We start from the raw sequence: 23,163 nt of genomic DNA, 5'->3' as shown, positions 1-23,163 counted from the left end.
ATGACTGTAGTCCCCAGAAAGCTTATTGTAGTTTTCTGCCTTTTATTCCTTCTTCCACCTGCCGGTGTCCAACACACAAACATGTGATCATATCCTGTGTCCCCCGCCCTTAAGTTTCCCTTACAATGGTTCCGGTATTTACCTGTGACCTAAGTAACCAATACATGACAAGTGGTGTAAAATATTTTAGGATTACACACAGAACAGAATACTTTTTTTTTTTTAAAAGACTGGGTTGAATAAAATAATATAGAGTAGTGTTCAATCTCGGTCCACACTCCATATCAAACGATGGCGGTAATGCGTACCAGAAGGCTGCTTGCCAACCGCCATTAAACCAAAACAAGAAGAAGAAGAAGTTTTACTTCTCGGTGTGCCGTTTTGATGGAAAAAGCATGTAACTGTAGCCTCGAATATGTAGGAAAGTATTGACTTCAAGGACGAAATAGTAAAGTAGGAAATAACATTGTTGTTTGAGGTGAGCAACAGACCGAAACGAGTGTCATGATACTTTTTGGATATCACACTTTTTCTGACATGTCGATCAAGTCTATCAGCATATGCGTTATTACTTACATTTAAAATTGTTCGATGCTTTATATATAGGCTTGAGACGTCAAGGATGATATGTTTGTACTCGGAGGCATATGACTGTAATTGATTACAACCACTAATATCACCACTATAATAATATAATTATCTTCTTGGCAGACGCTGTCTTATCTCGTCAAATCAAATGACACAGGTTACATGCCAACCGTGGGGAAGTTTGCCCAAACATGGCCAGGTGGACTTGTGGACGCTTCAGTCCCCACATGTGCAAGTGGAGGTCCTGACATTTGGAGCCATCATCAGGAGTGTGCGTTGCAAGGGGACAGACGGTCAGGTGGACGATGTCGTCTTGGGCTTTGATGACCTGGAGGGTAAGCAGTGGAACAAGTGTGAGAGTTATTTACATTAGGTTGATAGGCAACACTAAATTTGCCCTATTGTGTGAATGTGAGTGTGAATGTTGTCTGTCTATCTGTGTTGGCCCTGCGATGAGGTGGCGACTTGTTCAGGGTGTACGCTGCCTTCCGCCCGATTGCAGCTGAAATAGGCACCAGCGACCCCCGCGACCCCAAAGGGAATAAGCGGTAGAAAACGGGTGGATGGATGTCCTCAAATCCTGTCATTAACAGAAGTGCATGATATACAGTCGTGGACAAAAATGTATATACACTTGTAAAGAACGTAATGTCATGGCTGTCTTGAGTTTCCAATAATTTCTACTACTCTTATTTTTTTGTGATAGAGTGATTTGGGGCTTCACGGTGGAAGAGGGGATAGTGCGTCTGCCTCACAATACAAAGATCCTGAGTAGTCAGGGTTCAATCCCGGGCTCGGGATCTTTCTGTCTGGAGTTTGCATTTCCTCCCCGTGAATGTACACCGGCTTCCTCCCACGTCCAAAGACATGCACCTGGGGATAGGTTGATTGGCAACACTAAAGTGGCCCTACTGCGATGAGGTGGCGACTTGTCCAGAGTGTACGCCGCCTTATGCCCGATTGCAGCTGAGATAGGTACCAGCGCCCACCGCGACCCCAAACGGAATAAGTGGTAGAAAATGGATGGATGGAAATTGGCCCTATTGTGTGAATTTGAGTGTGAATGTTGTCTGTCTATCTGTGTTGGCCCTGCGATGAGGTGGCGACTTGTCCAGGTCGTACCCTGCCTTTCGCCCGATTGTAGCTGAGATAGGCACTAGCACCCCCCGCGACCCCAAAGGGAATAAGCGGTAAAAAATGGATGGATGGATGTCCTCAAATCCTGTCATTAAAGTGCATGAGATACAGTCGTGGACAAAAATTTACATACACTTGTAAAGAATGTAATGTCATGGCTGTCTTGAGTTTCCAATAATTTCTACTACTCTTATTTTTTTGTGACAGAGTGATTTTGGGCTTCACCGTGGAAGAGGGGTTAGTGCGTCTGCCTCACAATACAAAGATCCTGAGTAGTCAGGGTTCAATCCCGGGCTCGGGATCTTTCTGTGTGGAGTTTGCATGTCCTCCCCGTGAATGCGTGGGTTTCCTTCGGGTACTCCGGCTTCCTCCCATGTCCAAAGACATGCACCTGGGGATAGGTTGATTGGCAACACTAAAGTGGCCCTACTGCGATGAGGTGGCGACTTGTCTAGGGTGTACCCCGCCTTCCGCCCGATTGTAGCTGAGATAGGCACCAGCGCCCCCCGCGACCCCAAAGGGGAATAAGCGGTAGAAAATGGATGGATGGAAATTGACCCTATTGTGTGAATGTGACTGTTGTCTGTCTATCTGTGTTGGCCCTGCGATGAGGTGGCGACTTGTCCAGGGTGTACCCTGCCTTCCGCCCGATTGTAGCTGAGATAGGCACCAGCGACCCCAAACGGAATAAGCGGTAGGAAATGGATGGATGGATAGAGTGATTGGAGCACATTCATGAAGTTTGGTTCTTTTATGAATTTATTATGGGTCTACTGAAAATGTGACCAAATGTGCTGGATCAAAAGTATACATACAGCAATGTTAATATTTGGTTACATGTCCCTTGGCAAGTTTCACTGCGATAAGGCGCTTTTGGTAGCCATCCAGAAGTTTCTGGCAAACTTTTGGTTGAATTTTTGACCACTCCTCTTGACAAAAATGGTGCAGTTCAGCTAAATTGGTTGGTTTTCTGACATGGACTTGTTTCTTCAGCATTGTCCACACGTTTAAGTCAGGAATTTGGGAAGGCCATTCTAAAACCTTAATTGTAGCCTGATTCCTTTACCACTTTTGATATGTGTTTGGGGTCATTGTTCTGTTGTTTCATCTGACATCACTTGGACAAAGATAAGACATTCTGGAGGAAAATTATGTGGTCAGATGAAACACAAATTGAGCTGTATGGCCACAATACCCAGCAATATGTTTGGAGGAGAAAAGGTGAGCTCTTTAATCCCAGGAACACCATTCCTACTGTCAAGCATGGTGGTGGTAGTATTATGCTCTGGGCCTGTTTTGCTGCCAATGGAACTGGTGCTTTACAGAGAGTAAATGGGACAATGAAAAATGAGGATTACTTCCAAATTCTTCAGGACAACCTAAACTCATCAGCGCTGAGGTTGGGTCTTGGGCGCAGTTGGGTGTTTTAATAGGACAACGACCCCAAACACACGTCAAAAGTGGTAAAGGAATGGCTAAATCAGGCTGGAATTAAGGTTTTAGAATGGCCTTCCCAAAGTCCTGACTTAAACGTGTGGACAATGCTGAAGAAAGTCCATGTCAGAAAATCAACACATTTAGCTGAACTGAAGTGAAGTGAAGTGAATTATATTTATATAGCGCTTTTCTCAAGTGACTCAAAGCGCTTTACATAGTGACACCCAATATCTGAGTTACACTTAAACCAGTGTGGGTGGCACTGGGAGCAGGTGGGTAAAGTGTCTTGCCCAAGGACACAACGGCAGTAACTAGGATGGCACAAGCGGGAATCGAACCTGCAACCCTCAAGTTGCTGGCACGGCCCGTCTACCAACCGAGCTATGCCACCAATTTTGTCAAGAAGAGTGGTCAAAAATTCAACTGGAAGCATGTTAGTGACTACCAAAAGTGTCTTATTACAGTGAAACTTGCCAAGGGACATGTAACCAAATATGAACATTGCTGTATGTATACTTTTGACCCAACATATTTGGTCACATTTACAGTCGACCCAAAAATTAAGCTCAAAAATGATTGGAAGCTCAAGATAGCCATGACATCATGTCCTTCACAAGTGTATGTACATTTTTGACCACGACAGTATGTAAACTTTTGATTACGAATGTAAGTAGTGCGCTTATCTTTTGTTGCCAGGTTATGTGTCAGACAAGCGGTATTTTGGTGCTGTGGTGGGCCGTGTAGCCAACAGGGTCGCACGAGGACGCTTTGAAGTGGATGGAAAAACATATCAATTAGATATCAACAGTGGACCAAATGCTCTGCATGGAGGGCTGAAAGGCTTCAGTAAGGTAAAGATCTATACTGCTTGAAAACAAATTGAAGAAAATCAATTGACGAAGACAATAACAATTTTAGGTAGCAGGTTCACGCCTTGGAATATAGGTTGAATGTGTTCAATGTTACCCATACAAACTTTTAAAATGTAATTAGTCTGGGGTTAGTCAGACCCCTTAATGCATACTTGCCAACCCTCCCGGATTTTCCGAGAGACTCCCGAAATTCAGTGCCTCTCCCGAAAACCTCCCAGAAGAAAATTTTCTCCCGAAATTCAGCCGGAGTTGGAGGCCACGCCCCCTCCAGCTCCATGTGGACCTGAGTGGGGACAGCCTGTTTTCATGTCCGCTTTCCCACTATATAAACAGCTTGCCTGCCCAATCACGTTACAACATCTACGGATTGAAAAAAAAACTGCACACACAAGGAGACGAAGCAGAAGAACGAGGAAGTTACAGCCATGGCGACGCCGTCTGTAATAGAGTGATCTATGTTGTCTGTTACCATCTCCTGGTGAATGTTGGCTATAGCGTTATGGGGTTGCTTTTTGATTGGCCAATGATTTACGTGGTGTTGCGCACCTGACGGCAAGTGAGGGATTCTGTTCTGAAGCCCACAGTAAAGAGACGTAACTTCATCACCTCGCCTGGTTATTGACTCCAACCCAATATATTACACCGTCGAAGAGCAAAATGAAGAAATACGCTTGCAGGTTCCAAAATAATGGAAACAAGAATTTCAGTTTATCCAGGAGAGTTCGAAGGGGAAGGGGTCTGTTGCCTGTAAATTTTGTAGAACAGACTTCTCCATTGAACACGGTGGCCGAACGGATATACTCAGTCATGAACGGTCAGCGAAGCACAAAGCATCCGCAGCGCAGCATCGTTCACAACCCAGTATTATGGGCCACCTCGCAAAATGGAGACCCGATGGTGTAACTTATGTTGAGACAAATATGGCTATGCTGATAGCTGGAAGCAACATCCCGTTCTCCTTTGCGGATGTCTACAACAAATACGTGAAGGATATGTTCCCGGATTCGTAGATTGCTCGCCAGTACGCAAATGGCCGAACAAAGGTTACTCAAATAGTGAAAGGTAAATGTTGTTGTTGTTTTTTTAGTAACCAGCAAGCACAGTACAGTTAGTAGAACAACTGTGTTTTTATTACTGTGTATTTGATAGGTGCCGTCGGAAATTAAACTATTTCTTTTATTTATACATATAATAAAATAAATATATATAGCTAGAATTAACTGAAAGTCAAGTATTTCATTAATATATATATATATATATATATATATATATATATATATCAAGTTGGTGAATTGTAGCTGTAAATATACTCCTCCCCTCTTAACGACGCCCCCCGCCCAACCACACCTCCGCCACACCCCGACCAAGCCCCCCACCTCCCAAAATCGGAGGTCTCAAGGTTGGCAAGTATGCATTAATGACATTGTTGTCCGACTCAGCAGAGCAGGTGAGAAAACCCAATACTGACAAACATTTGACTTGCACTGCAACGCCTCGAAGCTCTTAGAAGCAGTCTCATGCTGTCATTGTAAGCCACACTAAGCTTCTTAACGCTGGCTTGTTTAAAACGACACCACAGATGGGCAGTATACAGTGGTGTGCAATATGCTTTAAAAAGTGTTATCTTCACAGAAACTGAGCACATACTGAACTTTCGACACAGTTTTTTCGCTTGAGCATATAATTTCTGTCGCTGTTTATAAATATTTTGTTATCAGACAGGTCATTCGTAACAATATGTCTACATATGCACTACAAAAACTATAACAGTTTAAAGCCATGTAATAATAATGTACAGCAGGGGTGTCCAAAGATTATGTTTACAGACCATCTTTAAGCTGCTTTCTGACTGACTTTTCAGAATGTGCCGTTTTGTGGGCGGGTGTCTTCTCCCCGCCAGCCATGTTACAGTTTTAGTGCTTTCATAGTGAGTCTACTGACAGATATAAATTGCAACTATAAGCTACTTTCTATTAGAAATGGCACTCTGAGCACATTTCTACCGTATATGGATAATCCGCTGATGGTTTTCCCAATTTGTTACGTCACCAATTGTGCGCAATCCAAACAGCTGGTTTAGCGGAAGTTGGAAGGAAGGCAAGATTGTTTTATTAATATCTAAATGCCTCGACAGTTGAATTTCTAATTATCTGGCCTTATGCAGATTCCAAATACACAACAGCAGGCACCAACCCGTAGGTAAGAACAGTTGGTTTTGCATAATAGGCCCTGTTATGAAGAAAATTACTGGTAATTCAAATGAGTCACTCATTATTATAAAACAGAAAGTGTATGTGTCCGTACATTGTAGGCTATTTGGAGACACTAGATACAGAATTTAATGTAAATAAGATAACGCATTCAGTACAGATTAATCCCTTCATTTGTTTCTCCCTGTGATTTTATTTTGTTTGAAGATGATTACCCAAGAGCAGCAACACCTGAAATACACTGCATTAGATATAATTGCGCAAAGTACTTGTATCGGCTTGCCATTGCCGATACAAGCCTGGTTTTTACTCTGTATTTGATTGGGAAGAAAATCAATGGTGTCACGCATCATTAATATGGTGCAGAAATACTACGTTTGTACTGCTATGCCTATTTTTGTACTGTACTCCTCTCATGTTTTTCAATGATTTATTTCTGGAATTTATTTTTTCTGAATTTCTAAATATCATCAGCCTCTTCATCTCCGCTGCACTGTCCTTCACACTCACTTTCTTTGGACCCAGGTTTGGAAAAACAATGTGTTGTATTTTTTGCTTTTCGTTAACGCTAATTTATAGACGATTGCAGCTTTTGAGAACGACTACGTGGAGGAGTAAGTGACCGTGGTTTACAGGCAGGAGAAGCGCTGTACAGGGAGACGTCATCAGCATATATTCACCAGTGTGGGCGAACTTGCACTAGGGCAGTCGGTACGTCCCTGGGCACACTTAGCATCTAACACATATTTCACAATTGAGCGCACTCGAACGCATCAGGATTGGAAGAGGAGGTCAAGGGCTTGGCACTTTCGCAACGTAGTGGAGTCCTTGAATGACAAGAATGTGACTGATCCTCTCAGATTATTTAATGATAACTGACACAATTTACAAAGAAAATTAAATACTAAGACTCAAAATGATCCAAAAGTGCAACTCACAACACCAGATAATACACACATCATATGTTGTGCTTCTCCTGCAAAAATGATGACTGTGGTAACGTTGTACAGAGTAGAAAATTTAGAGCAACTCCAAATAGGAGTGAAAGTAGTTCACATATTAAGATAAATTATAGTAATGCAGCAGAATAGAATATATTTTATTGCAGCCATGCCTCTTGCAAGTATTTACCGTCACCAGTAATATTTCACAAGGTCAGAGAACTTGAACCAAAACAACAGTATGGAAGGGATGGGACAAATGACTCGCACAAATGCGAAGTCTGAGTGCAGACCAGCGGTAACCAGGGGCCTCATGTATTAAGCTTGCGTTTGCACAAAAACCTGGCGTATGCCCTTTTTCACAGGAGAGATGAAATGTATCAAGAGTGAACGGAGCACGAAAATGGGCGCTCCCTCATGCCAACTTCATGCTTTACGTACGCTCATTTCTACAGGCTTTGGAAAATTTAATGACACACACACACTTGTGTTTTGAGCGAACAAAAGAAGTTTGAGACTGAGTATCTGTCAATGCTGTATGCTTTGATAATTGCACACAGGTTAGAATCAAAACAAATGGTTGGACATCTAGAAAAAGAAGAAGAAATAGACGGATGTGCTTGGCCTAAACAAACAAGCAGACCGGAGTTAAAGTAGTGCTGCACCCCGTTTGAAAAGTTAGTCACTGCAATGAAATGTAAAACTTCAGAAAAGATGGGTGATGCGGATTACCCCCAATATGAATATTATTTGTGTAATTTACAACCAAATGTGTTCATACAGTAGCCTGCTCACAGCCTGATTAGAGTTTCATCTGAACATTTTGCAATATTTGGTTTGCCATCTTTAAAATGTAAACATGCCAGCATATAAAAAAGGATACAAAAGACTTTGACTTTTGTTTGATTACTTAATTTATTATAACAACACAGGAGAGGTACTTGCTGTAGCAGCCGTACGTGACACAAAGTCGGGACATTCCTCCACAGTCTCAGGTAACTGTAGGCCGCAACTGTCCGCCCGACTGGTCAAGCTGGTGCTGGAGTCACAAGAACACATTATGACAGCAATAAGTGGCAAAATGATCACCTACATAAATTAATAGATTCCCTCACAAATATCAATATGAATATGAAGCATTAAATGCATTGCCGATTAAGTGAATTTGGTGTCCTTGCCTTGATTTTTTTATATTTTTTAAATTAAATGTTGGAAAAGCCCAAACTACCACCTCTGTGTGTTGCCAAAATATCTGGAGCCTATATAATTATGCGTACGTGAAGCATGAAATTGCCGAGAGGCACCGTACATTTCCGCTCCATGTTCACTCTTGATACATCTAAACTTTGCTGTGAAAAAAGCTTATTATTCCATGAGGCCTTTGATACTGTTGGGATTGTGAACCGTGGTGCAGTGCCATGAACATTAGCATCAACTAAACTATCTTTTTCGTAATTTTATTTGAACCATTTTTTTCCCCAATTTTATTTATTTTAGTATGCACCAGTACCTACGTTACACTGATTTGTTCTTCATGTGACAAATGACCGGTCAGAAAAGGCTAGATTCCTAATCAGGTGGAAAAATGTGCTCCATTCAGACATTATATCTCACTCATTGTTACAGCATGGTTCTCGCCCGGAAAAGGGTGGAGTGCCATCTCCGGGTTGGGGAGGAGACCCTGCTCCAAGTGGAGGAGTTCAAGTACCTAGGAGTCTTGTTCACGAGTGGGGGAAGAGTGGATCGTGAGATCGACAGGCGGATCGGTGCGGCGTCTTCAGTAATGCGGACGTTGTATCGATCCGTTGTGGTGAAGAAGGAGCTGAGCCGGAAGGCAAAGCTCTCAATTTACCGGTCGATCTACGTTCCCATCCTCACCTATGGTCATGAGCTTTGGGTCATGACCGAAAGGATAAGATCACGGGTACAAGCGGCCGAAATGAGTTTCCTCCGCCGGGTGGCGGGGCTCTCCCTTAGAGATAGGGTGAGAAGCTCTGCCATCCGGGAGGAGCTCAACGTAAAGCCGCTGCTCCTCCACATCGAGAGGAGCCAGATGAGGTGGTTCGGGCATCTGGTCAGGATGCCACCCGAACGCCTCCCTAGGGATGTGTTTAGGGCACGTCCAGCTGGTAGGAGGCCACGGGGAAGACCCAGGACACGTTGGAAAGACTATGTCTCCCGGCTGGCCTGGGAACGCCTCGGGATCCCCCGGGAAGAGCTAGACGAAGTGGCTGGAGATAGGGAAGTCTGGGCTTCCCTGCTTAGGCTGCTGCCCCTGCGACCCGACCTCGGATAAGCGGAAGATGATGGATGGATGGATGGATTGTTACAGCAGTTTAGTACACCATGCGCCTTTATTATGACTTGTGTTTCTCTTTTCAGGCTCTTTGGCTTGCGAAAGAAGTAGACAGTGGGGTAAAAATGAGTCTTTGCAGTCCAGATGGAGACCAAGGCTACCCTGGAGAGATGCAGGTTTCTGTAACCTACACCCTGCAAGTAAATACTATTTACTTTTAATTTCAGAATTGTTTGCACATGGACACAGTTTAAATGCACCAAATCAGAATGATTTTAGATCAATTAATTGCAATGGGATTGAAGCAAAGCTTTTAAATTTTAGTTTAAGAGAAAAGAAATATACATTTCTGTAGTGTTCCGACAATATTTGTTCAGTTTTGCGCTAAAAGTGTAACACGTCTTAATATCATGCCTCCGATTTGGTTTGGTTAAAACTAAGACCGTTCAAAAAAGCATGTTACCGGAGGTAATTAATAGGGGTGTGCTGATTTTTAATATTTACAAAAAATAATTGCATACTGCATCTAAACTTTCAAATTCTGCCCACCTTAGGCAGACAATAATCACTAGATTAAATTTATAAATTCATATGATTTGATCTAGCAGAAAAGACACCATTTAATATTATGTAACTTGGAATTACGGGCCAGAAAAGTCAGGGGAAATACTGTTCAATAAGAGGGTTGGTATAGAAAATCTACATCTCGTGTGTGCGTGCAAGTGTGTACACACTACACAGTACTGTATCTTGGCTTTACATAACATCCAAGTCTGTGAACAGCTTTTCTTATGAAGTTTAAACTAAGGTTAATGTTGTGCTTTTTGTTGGAGAATGGCTTTAATTTTTCTGACTAGCAACTCGTCATCTGCTTTCAGGCACCAGGTCAATTATTTCCATGACCTCACTAAAAAAGAGACATCATTTAATTATTGAGTTTGTTTTATATCTTTTAAGCACAAACTGTTAAATACCAAAAAAATAACTGCAACATAAAATACACAGGTTACAATAAACAATAAATGCTGAATTAAAAAAGTAACATCTGAACTTCCTCCTTACAAGCAAATTTAATATATGATATTACAATATATGGAGCTATAACTTTGGTTCTGATGAGTACAGCTCACGCTGCAGCAGTGCTCAGTGACAGTTTACAAAGTGCAACACCAACAAATGTTTCATAAATTATAACTTCATTATTATTCTGTCATTTACACTTTATGGTCTCAAAATAAAATCTAATACACAAAGTCTCAAAAACACATGAGACATGATGGCATCAGTTGGTTCTACTACAATCTTTATTATTGCTGTGCCATGTTGACCAGATGGAATGGTGCAGTGGCGAAGGAGGCAGTATGACAATCTTTCTTTTAATAGAGATCTGAGTTCAATCAAATGTCAAATTGAGAAGTCAATACATTCCCTTTTATTTTCCCAGAAATGTTATTACATTTGTGTGAACAGTAAATTCATTACTGTGCTTAGAAAAAATATTGGTAAAATATTAAATATAAATATTATTTAAAGTTAAAGTACCAATGATTGTCACACACATTAGGTGTGGTGAAATATGTCCTCTGCATTTGACCCATTTCTTGTTCACCCTCTGGGAGGTGAAGGGAGCAGTGGGCAGCAGCGGTGCCGCGCCCGGGAATTTACGTTTTAAAGATGCTTAATTTTTGAGTCTATCTAACTACACCCCTCCCCAAGAAATCTTAAAAGAGTGCCACTTTTTCAAGGAACTCTCATTGTGGTCAAAGTTCTTCACGCATTCTTCACCCATGTTTAAAGTGAAAATTGACACAAAATTACACCACAGTTTACATACTTCACAAAAAGTCACAATTTCTCTGTGATTTATGGCTGCTGGGCCAAGATCAAGGAGCATTGATGAATATACAGTTTGCACAGTCCAAAGTCCCCCTCATACTTTAGCGTGTGCTGGATGTTGGGTTCTCGGGTTCGGGAAGCTGTATGACAACAGTGTTTGGTTGTAACAGCAGGGGCAAGAGCAGTTATCCGGGTGTGCATGTCCCGGATAACTCCTCCAGCGTCCGAACACGCCGATTGATACTCTTGCTTTTGTGCTGTCAGAACCAAAAAATATTTTTCTCTTCTGTGGGATCCATGATATGTATGGTGTTGTCATTCTGTCAGGCCACAGCCTGACAGAATGACTGTGGCCTTACGCCAGAATGATTTAAAAATGTGTACTCACCACAGATACTGTATAAGAAGGGACTTCTAAATAACGGATGGAAAATAAATGTATATAGATTGGAACCTCGTCATACGATCTTAATTGGTTCTTGAACAGGGTTGGTAAATGGAAAATGTTGCATATATAGTGAAGCAAATTTCTCCATAAAAACCAATGAAAACAGAGAGAGGGCGAGAGAGATTCAAAGAGGCAGGTGTAGGAAAACTCTTCCTACTGAGAAAAAATGTCTGTTTTCGTCCTAAATTAAAACTTGCTGTGGCAGGGAAGCCGCTTTTTCAATGGTTTCAGTAGAACAAGCACAAAATACTGCTAGTAGGACCCAAAATGGATGAATTTAGAGTTTGTACACAGAGACATGGTTTTGCAATCGCAAAGTTCGTACATCAAAAAGTTTGCCAATAGAGGGGTTAGTAAATTAAAGTTCCACTGTATAAATATGTTGTACTAAAATAAACTAAATTAAAAATAAACTGTCAATAAAATTAAAGTGCAAGTGAACATACAGCTTTAGCACTTTAGTCATATGTTTTGCACTAAAAGATTACTTAAATAATAGTAAAAAAACATATATATATTTAAACCAAAAAAAGCTATATTAAGCCATTGAAAATCAATATTATATCTTTACAAGATAAAGTATTGCAATATATTGCCATTTGCTATTTTCTAATTGTGTTTTCTGTTCAGGGCGAAAAACTGACTGCAGAGTATCAAGCTTGGTCTTCTAAAACAACACCAATCAACCTCACTAATCACTCCTATTTCAACTTGGGTGGACTGGTGAGTACATGCCGTTCTATTTTTGTTGTAAACATACCTGTGCCCTTTCATTAAATTGAAAACTGGCCAAAAACAATCTGCGTTGTGTGTGTTCGATTTTACAGTTCAAATTGTCGTTTTTGCAATTGTAGTTTTTGAACTAAGAAATCTTATTTTATAGGTTAATCTGAGTTTACTGAGCTCAAATCCAACCAAAATAGTCTAATTTGTTAGTGCTTCATTTGTGTTCTTAAAAGAATTATGGTATGGATCAGTAACGTGCAGTCAGGGGCGGCAGGAAAGAAAAAAATGTAAAAAGAAAAAAAAAATGGTATTGTTATATGTATCCAGTGATTATATAATAAAGATATTTTACATTTAACTTCACCAGTTCTAAATTATTTTTTATTCAAAATCGCTTAGTTTTCACATTTGGCGTTCAATTACTGAGAATTACTTGCGGAGAGTCACAGCCAGCTGAGCCTCCCCGTCACCATGGATTGCGCAATGACTCGGCTAACTGCTGGCCTGCTTTGCAGTGAGACCGTATTGCTATATGAATTATATTGTATATTTCCATAGTTTAGTTAGCTGAGGTATATAATGTACAGTGTATTTTGTCAACAACTGTATGTGTATAACGTATTTCTTGTGCTGGGCAATCATAAAATTGCTGCGAAACACATACAATTTGAGGCACCTGTTCGCCGGCCTCCTGGTGGTAGAGGGCGCTAGTGATCCCTGAGATCATTCTTGCACTACTCGGCTAGGCCGAAGCCGGTATGTTTTAAAGTTGTCGTTTGCCTGCATATCGTAAAAACAACCGTCCAACATTTTACAACTAATTGTAAAATTATAGGTGCCGACCATCAGGACCGAGTTGCGACGAAAGAGTGTGTCGATGTTGAGATATTAAGCTGAGTTGGTAAGTCTATCTGTTTGCTAATAGTAGCTACTAGCCGTACCCATGTATTTTCTATGAGCGGTTAGCATCGGGTTTTAATCCCGTTTCCTCCAATGTTTTTGATCCGATTGAATTTATATTTATGTCGAGTCTTTATTTTGGGTACTTAAATATGGTGACTGAGTATTGTGGCGTTTTAAGGCCATATGCATGTTTTATGCTGCAGTAAAGACAATGAATGAACACTGCCGCTGGAGCACGGTTACACCTGTCAATGTGACAACACTGTGTACTGTCGTGTTTGTTATTTTCTACATACATGTGATTATTTAATATTGTTATGTTTGCAGTATTATCACTAATAATGATAATAATAAGTGTAATGTATTTATACTATACTATACTAGCTAAAGTACCTGCTACATTAAGTTAAAGTACCAATGATTGTCACACGCACACTAGGTGTGGTGAAATTTGTCCTTTGCATTTGACCCATCCCCTTGTTCACCCCCTGGGAGGTGAGGGGAGCAGTGAGCAGCAGTGGCCGGGAATAATTTTTGGTGATTTAACCCCCAATTCCAACCCTTGATGCTGAGTGCCAAGCAGGGAAGAATGCTGGTATGAGCTTTTAAACATAACCTTTTAATTGCTGTCAATCAAATGGTGAATAAGATATTCTATAGGGTTCATATGTTTATAAATCTGACTGTGATGAAGTCAGTGCCTCATCAGTCATGAACCTCACCGCACGTCACTGTAATGGATTTACAGAGTTCCTTCACAGAACCACCCAAGTAAGCTTGTAAGTTGAGGTACTGCTGGACTGTATATGGAGGTAGGGCCTGGTGGATGTCTGGGCTCTTTGAGTGTTTTTCTAGAAAAATGCATTCTCCAACTAGATATCATCCAGCCACCACTTCCTCCAAATTGATCAAAAGTGGTCTTTTTTCTTAGTGCTTTGTTGTACTGTAAATATTGTATTTTTTGGCGCTATTCCAATTATTATAAGACCTAACATATTTTTACAATCTGAGTTTATCCATTTCCCCTATTTCTGCCAAATTAAAGCAAAATAGTCTCACTGTGCGATAGGGGCAAGCGGTAGAAAACGGATGGATGGATGTGCTTTTTTGTGTGCCCCTTTACATTATCCATTGTACTTTTGTGGTCATAACAATTGTACAAGATTTATTTTCTGTTGATCCAGCCATTGACTTGCTCAAATGTCAGCAAGGATGGTGTTGTTTGTTAATGCTTTGTTTGTGCCAATTTTTTTTAAGTTAATAAAAATATATATACAGTTGTGGTCAAAAATGTACATACACTTGTGAAGGATATAATGTCATGGCTGATTTTTAGAACTCTTATTTATTTGTGATAGGGTGATTGAAACACATACTTGTTTGTCACAAAAAACATTTATAAAGTTTGGTTCTTTTATGAATTTATTATGGGTCTACTGAAAATGTGACCAAAACTGCTGGGTCAAAAGTATACATATAGCAATGTTAATATTTGGTTACATGTCCCTTGGCAAGTTTCACTGCAATAAGGCGCTTTTGGTAGCCATCCACAATCTACTGGTTAAATACTTGACCACTCTTCTTGACAAAATTGGTGGAGTTCAGCTAAATTTGTTGGTTTTCTGACATGGACTTGTTTCTTCAGCATTGTCCACATGTTCTCAATGGGGTTTAAGTCAGGACTTTGGGAAGGCCATTCCAAAACCTTAATTGTAGCCTGGTTTAGCCATTCCCTTACCACTTTTGATGCGTGTTTGGGGTCATTGTCCTGTTGGAACACCGAACGGCGACCAAGACCCAACATCCGGGCTGATGATTTCATGTTGTCCAGAAGAATTTGGAGATAATCTTCCTTTTTAATTGTCTTATTTACGCTCTGTATATCACCAGTTCCATTGACAGCAAAACAGGCCCAGAGCATAATACTACCACCACCATGCTTAACAGTAGTAATGTTGTTCCTGGGATTAAAAGCCTCACCTTTTCTCCTCCAAACATATTTATGGGTATTGTGGCAAAACAGCTAAATTTGTGTTTCATCTGACCACATAACTTTCCTCCAGAAGGTCTTATATTTGTCCATGTCATCAGCAGCAAACTTTAGACGAGCGTTAAGGTGTCGCTTCTGCAGCAATGGCTTCCTTCTTGCATGGTAGCCTCTCAGTCCATGGCGATGCAAAACACGCTTGACTGTTGACACTGATACTTGTGTTCCAGCAGCTTCCAATTTATTGCAGACCTGCGTTTTGGTTTTTCTTGGTTGACTCCTGATCATCCTCACCAAATGTCTCTCAGCAGCTTGCATTTTCTTCCTGATCGTGGCAGTGACAAAACTGTGCCATGCACTTTATACCTATGAACATTTTTCTGCACAGTTGCTCTTGGGACCTTAAACTGCTTTGAAATGGCTGCAAGTGACTTTCCTGACTTGTTCAAGTCAATAATCATTTTTAAAGATCTGTGCTTGAGTTCCTTTGACTTTTTCATTGTCGCGTTTGTAACCGAGTCTAATGACTGCATCACATGAGCCCTATTTAAATGGGCTCAGAGAAGTCAACAGGTGGCGTCAATCATAATCCCTCACATGAAGTTGAGAGGCCATGCCTTTTGACCCAGCAGATTTGGTCTCTTTTTCAGTAAACCCATAATAAATTCACAAAAGAACCAAGCTTCATGAATGTTTTTTGTGACAAACAAATATGTGCTCCAGTCACTCTATCACAAAAAAATTTGAGTAGTAGAAATGATTGGAAACTCAAGACAGCCATGACATTGTCCTTCACAAGTGTATGTAAAGTTTCGACCACAACTATACATATATGACTATCCAAGTTCACCCAGTGTCCCTTTTGCTCCAAATAAAGCAAAATCTTGCTCGTCAGTGCTTTGTTGGTCCTGAAGTACTGAGACAATGATTTGTTTGATTTTGACATTTATTCAAAAGTGTTTTATTTTGTGTTCAAATTCAGACTGCATCAACCATCTCTGACCATGAAGTGTCAATAAATGCTCAGTTCTACTTGCCAGTAGATGAAACATCTATCCCCACAGGTAATATATTAAATTTATGAAATAGTTTTTGTGGACGACATGATGATTAAGTCAGTGCTGCAAAAAAGGGACGTAAGTGGGTTGTCCACAATTTCCACGGTTAACCGACCTGTGTTCTCCCATATTCCCATCAAATACTGTACATTTACACATCGAGATGAGATGGTTTGGGCATCTGGTCAGGATGCCTCCCGAGGGAGGTGTTTAGGGCACGTCCAACCGGTAGGAGGCCATGGGGAAGACCCAGGACACGTTAGGAAGACTATGTCTCCCGGCCGGCCGGGGAACGCCTCGGGATCCCCCGGGAAGAGCTAGACGAAGTGGCTGGGGAGAGGGAAGCCTGGGCTTCGCTGCTTAGGCTGCTGCCCCCGTGATCCGACCTCGGATAAGCGGAAGAAGATGGATGGATGGATGGATGGATGGATGGATGGATGGATACTGTACATATATCCAAAAGATAGAATATTTCTAAAACTCTGCTATGCAAAGCCAAACCCATTTATCAACAATATCCTGAAACGCCGCCGGCTTGGCTAGGCCCAAGTTCACTTAAGATGGACTGATGCAAAGTGGAAAGGTGTTCTGTGGTCTGACGAGTCAACATTTCATATTATATTTAGAAACAGAGGACATGGTGTCCTCCAGAACAAAGCGGAAAATAACCATTCGGATTGTTATAGGCGCAAAGTTCAAAAGCCAGCATATGTAATGGTATGGGGGTGTATTAGTGCCCAAGGCATGGGATAACTTACACATCTGTGAAGGCACCATTAATGCTGAAAGGTCCATACAGGTTTTGGAACAACATATGTTGTCATCCAAGCAACGTTATCATGGACGCCCCTGCTTATTTCAGCAAGAAAAGTGTTACAACAGCGTGGCTTTGTAAAAAAAGAATGCGGGTACTTTCCTTGCCCCTCCTGCAGTCCAGACCTGTGTCCCATCGAAAATGTGTGGCGCATTACGAAGCGTAAAATACGACAGCAGAGACCCCGGACTGTTGAACGACTGAAGCTCTACATAAAACAAGAATGGGAAAGAATTCCACTTTCAAAGCTTCAACAACTAGTTTCCTCAGTTCCCAAACGTTTATTGAGTGTTGTTAAAAGAAAAGGTGATGTAACACAGTGGTGAACATGCCCTTTACCAACTACTTTGGCACTTGTTGCAGCCATGAAATTCTAAGTTAATTATTATTTGCAAAAAAAAAATTAAGTTTATGAGTTTGAACATCAAATATCTTGTCTTTTTAGTGCATTCAATTGAATATGGGTTGAAAAGGATTTGCAAATCATTGTATTCCGTTTATATTTACATCTAACGTGATTTCTCAACTCAGAAGGAAACGGGATTTGTACTATGTATTTATCATCTTTATCAATGTACCCTGCTTTCATTTAACAGTTGTTAACACATCAATGTTTGTTTGTTCAGGGGAGATAAAGGCAGTGGATGGCTCATCTTTTGACCTCCGACAGCCTGTTCTGATTGGCCCTCAGCTAAAGGAAGTTCCAGGTGGAGGATTTGACCATAACTTTTGTCTGTCAATGCCTGAAGACCCATGGAGAGAGAGACACGTTGCTCGGTTGGTTCCATGGTTGTTGGTTACACATGTACTTGACCCGTTTTCCTGGAATCACAACTTGTCATTTCAGAGTTTATCACCCAGCAAGTGGCCGTATTCTTGAGGTGTCAACCAGCCAACCAGGAGTCCAGTTCTATACAGCTAACGTCTTGGATGGCTCCATAACAGGAAAGGGTGGTGTTAAATATGGAAAGCACAGCGCCTTCTGTTTGGAGACTCAGAATTGGCCAGATGCTATCAACCAGGTATGATAACTTATCACCTAGAGGTAATATACAGTGAATTATCAAATGTACTAATTAGGGATGGCTGATATGGACCAAAACTCTTATCCTGATATATTTTGGCTGAATGCCAAGATCAGTTCAATTTTAGGACTAGATAGAACAATCCCATGATACAAAATAACCTGTGTAGAGAGGAAATAATAGGCTACCTCCTTCAGAGCTGCTTCAGAACGGTTGTGGTGTTGGACCTGGTTGGGTGGGATTACAGGATGGGGGACAGAGAGGAGGAAGGGGAATGGTTGTCAGCTTCATTGGGGTCATCAGGTGGGCACCCTCCTTCACCTGCGTTTCAATGATAGGCCCACGACACCTCCAGAGGGCTCATCAGCAACACCTGGCGTCCCAGGTGAGCCACCCACTGCTTTTAACCATTATGTGATGTAGGTCTTACTGGATCTCCAGAAGGTGTCTCTCCTCTTCACCCACAGCCACCGCCCTGAGAGGGCTTTGATGGTGTTTCGCAGGGTTTGGCCTCGAACTCCGATGTCCTTAAGCAGCCTAATTGTTGTCCGGCCCACAAAACCTCTGCAGCCAATTTCCACTGGGCAGACCTTGGCTTTCCATCCATTCTGCTCAGCATCAGCGGCCAGTTCGTTGTACTTAGGGCTTTTGCGTTCGAATGCCTCCTCCACAGCAGCCTCCCAGGGAACCGTGAGTTCTATTATATACACAATATGCAGTGAGGAGGACCAGAGCACAAGGTCTGGTCTGAGGTTTGATCTGGCTATCTCTGAAGGAAAGCAGAGCTTTTGATCAAGATCCACCGCCATTTTCCAGTCAGGAGCCCTTCCGAGCTGGCCTATGTCTGGTGTATGGCCTTTGGTGGACTCTGCCCCTTCTCGGATGAACTCTCTTGTGGCTGTAGGATGTACTTTTGGCGGGGGCAGGGCATTGATCTTCACTCTTCTGGCCTCTAACGTGGCTGCTGGACACTTCAGAACCTGGTTGTGCCGCCAGGTGTAACGCCCTTGTGACAGACTTGTCTTGCAGCCAACGAGAATGTGTTTTAGGTTAGCTGGAGATGGACAGAGGGGGCATGTGGGGTCCTCTCCATACCACTGTTTGAGGTTGGAGGGGGAGGGAAGGACATCATAAGTGGAGCGTAAGATGAAGCTGATGTGAACTGCCTCCATGCCCAATAGCTCCCTCCATGAGAACTTTCTCCTCTCGACTCCTTCCCAGCTCATCCACTGTCCTTGCTTGACTTGTGAGATAGCCTTTGCACATCTTGCTGCCTGCTCATGCCGACGTACCTCCTCTACAACCAGCCGTCGTCGCTGAGCTGGAGCAGCCGTACGCCACAACGGTCTGCTCTCACCAAGGCCAAGGCCTCCTCTCCCCTGTTGCACGAGGCAAATGATGTCTCTGTGCCTAAGATCCTCCTTTGCTTGCAGAGTAGCTGCCGCTGCAGTCCATTTCCTTCCAGTCACCAAGGTAGGAGCTATTTGGGCAACGCATGGGTCACGAGACTCTGTTAGCGTTATTTCCAGCCTTACTTTTGCACTTAAACTCCTCTACTAGGCTGGAAACAGGAAACTCCAGAACACCTTTTCCATACAGTCCGATGTTACTGAAGCATTTGGGAAGACCCAGCCACTTCCTAGCAAATGCGCTAACCATCCTCTCCAACTTTTCTACTTTTGTGGTTGGTACGTCATAGATGGTCAGAGGCCACAAAAGCCTGGGTAGCAACCCAAATTGGAGGCACCACAGCTTCAACCGGCCAGGGAGTATGGTCTTATCTATGTTTTCAAGGCCAGTTATAGTATCCTGCTTGAGCTGGTCCACCTGCCCCGTGTCTTTGAGGGTGGCATGATACCAACGTCCAAGACTCTTGACAGCCTTCTCAGACACTGTTGGTATAGCATCCTCACCCACACAGAATCAATGTTCCCTCAGCTTCCCCCTCACCAACGAGAGCCTTCTGGACTTGCTTGGTTTTATTTCCATCCGGGCCCACTGGATGTTTTTTTGCAGCTTGTTCAGCAGCCGCCTAGCACACGCCTTGGTTGTGGTGAGGATGGTCATATCATCCATATAGGCTCTGATGCGCGGAGATAGTCAAACTCAAATACGTGTGTCAACTTGTTTTATTGAAACTTAAGTACATTTTAGGGATTCATGCATATATACTGTATATGCACATAAAATGTTAAAAAGCCTTGAAAAAGTTATAATAAAAAGGAAAGTATAATCTTCGTTAAAACAAACCTTTAGCTTTGCTGAAATTCTCAGCTAATAACAATATATACATCTAAGTTATTATTATTATTATATAAAGTCCCTGGTTGGACATTTTTAACATCAGCAGCAACTTGATCATAATGTTCTTTTAATAATAGTGTTTTTAGCTCAACATTTTCAGAAGACCATATATCCCCTTAAAAATGTATCCAGTAGCACCAAGCTGCCAAAAGCAGGATGCTGTGTGGCAGCTGCAGTTAAACACCCTTTCAGATTGTGTGTACATTTGTTGTGGCAATGCTTTTTTGAGCAGAGTAGTTGTGACTGGGAAGTTCAACAAGTGAATTATTTCGGCAGCTTTTTAAATCTGTTTTTTTTTTCAAAAGCTAGCATCTGTGATGGTATGGGGGTGTATTAGTGCCCAAGGCATGGGTAACTTACACATTTGTGAAGGCACAATTAATGCTGAATGGTCCATACAGGTTTTGAGGCAACGTATGTTGTCATCCAAGCAACGTTATCATGTACGCCCCTGCTTATTTCAGCAAGACAATGCCAAGGCACGTCTTACAACAGCGTGGTTTCTTAGTAAAAGAGTGCGGGTACTTTCCTGGCCTGCCTGCAGTCCAGACCTGTCTCCCATCGAAAATGTGTTATGAAGCGTAAAATACGACAGTTGAACGACTAAAGCTCTACATAAAACTAGAATGGGAAAGAATTCTAATTTCAAAGCTTCAACAATTAGTTTCCTCAGTTCCCAAACATTTATTGAGTGTTGTTCAAAGAAAAGGTGATGTAACACAGTGGTGAACATGCCCTTTCCCAACGTGTTGCAGCCATGAAATTCCAAGTTAATTATTATTTGCAAAAAAAAATACAGTTTATGAGTTTGGACATCAAATATCTTGTCCTTGTAGTGCATTCAACTGAATATGGGTTGAAAATGATTTGCAAATCATTGTATTCCGTTTATATTTACATCTATCACAATTTCCCAACTCATATGGAAACGGGGTTTATGTAATAGAATGCTTTGTAAACATTATGATTTATGATTTATGGTTGCCACTCTTGGTCTATGCTTGAAGAAAGAGAAGAGGAGATGATCACAACTTTGTTTTTGTCTTTAGGCTTCCTTTCCTGATTGTCTTCTGGGTCCAGGCGAGGAATATCGTCACCTGAGTTGTTTCACATTCACTTCTGCCAAATGATTTTGACTCTAAATCGCCAATTTGTTCAACTATTATACTGAACTATATATCTATCGCTGTTTTAAAATGTCATTTAATTTACAAAGGCAAACTAAAATTAAGGTAGTTATGCATCCATTTTCTTTAGCGGTTATACTTAACTTGTGAGCTGGAGCCTATCCTAGCAAACTTTGGGCGGGGAACACCCTTACTGACACACAGCATTGACAGTATGAACACTTATGAACAAATATACATTGTATACAAGTAAGAGTGGACTTGAACAAAAATTTTACCCTGGAGTTTTCGGTCTAGACATGCCCGCTATAATCCACATGTAGATACGGTGCCAACTTGTCCCAATGATGGATTTATAGGTACCTGGAGAAATATCAAAGTTGACCCTGCTTCGACAACGATGATGATAATGGAGTCAATATCAACACTACCACGTACCAAAGGACTGCTAAACAAGAAGACCTGGATTCAGGAGTGCATCCGCCTACACTTATAGAAATTATTGAGACAACACCAAAGATTGTTGACCAAGAAAATATGGAACTAAAACACTTATGCAACAAAGACCATATATGCCAGGATTCAGAGAATGATATAGATCCAGATACAATCCCACATCAGAAATAATCAATTTTTACTATACAAATGAACAATATAATAGCAACATTAAATCTGCCAACAAAATTATTAATCTCAACATCAATTATTGACTTCAAAAGCAGAAGCTTGTATCCAAACTACAACATGAAGCACTTTTTAGAGCAATTTAATGAACCTTTCAAAATGATAGCTGTCACAGAAACATGGATTGATGATTAAAAAAAAAGGAATTCAGTTAGTTTAGTTGAGTTTCAAGTTATTTTGAATATACATACGATACAAAGTAATGCATCAAATCTTTCCAGTTGTTTCATTACAGCACGTCCGAAAAGGAGTGGGATGAAGCAGATCCTTTTTATTCCTACCCCTTTTCATATCATAGCAGTATTATCCCATTTCCTTGTTCTCTGTTTGTAAAAAACAGTGCATAAATAAAAAAATATACCATAAGTAAGTAAATACATAAATAATCATCTCATTTTTTTAAGGTTCAAGATGTTTGTTCATAATTGTTTTTCTTTGTACTTTGTAAATGCTTTTAGTTTGAACAGTTTCCTCAAGTGAATCACATTGGTTCTCTGTTTGATTTCTTTGCGTAATCTTTCCATAATTTTATTCCACATACGGATATGCTAAAGGTCATAAGTGTTGTACATGCATACAAATGTTTTAAATTACATTTTCCTCTTAAGTTTTTATTTCTCCTCTTGTTGAGAAAAACGGTTGTACATTCTTGGGTAGCAGGTTATAGTTTGCTTTGTGCATAATTATAGCTGATTGCAAATGCACCAAGTTGTTGAATTTTTATATTTTTGATTATATAAATAAAGGGTTTGTATGTTCTCTATATCCAA

At 41.2% G+C, this 23,163-nt stretch overlaps 1 protein-coding gene across 1 annotated transcript; it reads left to right on the top strand.

Annotated features, from left to right (window-relative positions):
- Positions 1–222: 222 nt before the first annotated feature.
- galm (galactose mutarotase) lies at positions 223–23,163 on the top strand. The gene is made up of 9 exons (XM_061911131.1): positions 223–478; positions 712–923; positions 3,859–4,013; positions 9,568–9,681; positions 12,396–12,488; positions 16,364–16,445; positions 17,880–18,030; positions 18,101–18,275; positions 21,632–23,163. The coding sequence occupies exons 2-9, from the start codon at positions 737–739 to the stop codon at positions 21,710–21,712; spliced, it is 1,038 nt and encodes a 345-aa protein (XP_061767115.1). The 5' UTR covers positions 223–478; positions 712–736; the 3' UTR covers positions 21,713–23,163.

The sequence above is a fragment of the Nerophis ophidion genome, linkage group LG09 (genome assembly GCF_033978795.1).
Source record: "Nerophis ophidion isolate RoL-2023_Sa linkage group LG09, RoL_Noph_v1.0, whole genome shotgun sequence".
NCBI lineage: Eukaryota > Metazoa > Chordata > Actinopteri > Syngnathiformes > Syngnathidae > Nerophis > Nerophis ophidion.
The sequence above is the reverse complement of the archived record's forward strand: the minus strand, read 5'-3'. Positions and strand labels throughout refer to the sequence as shown.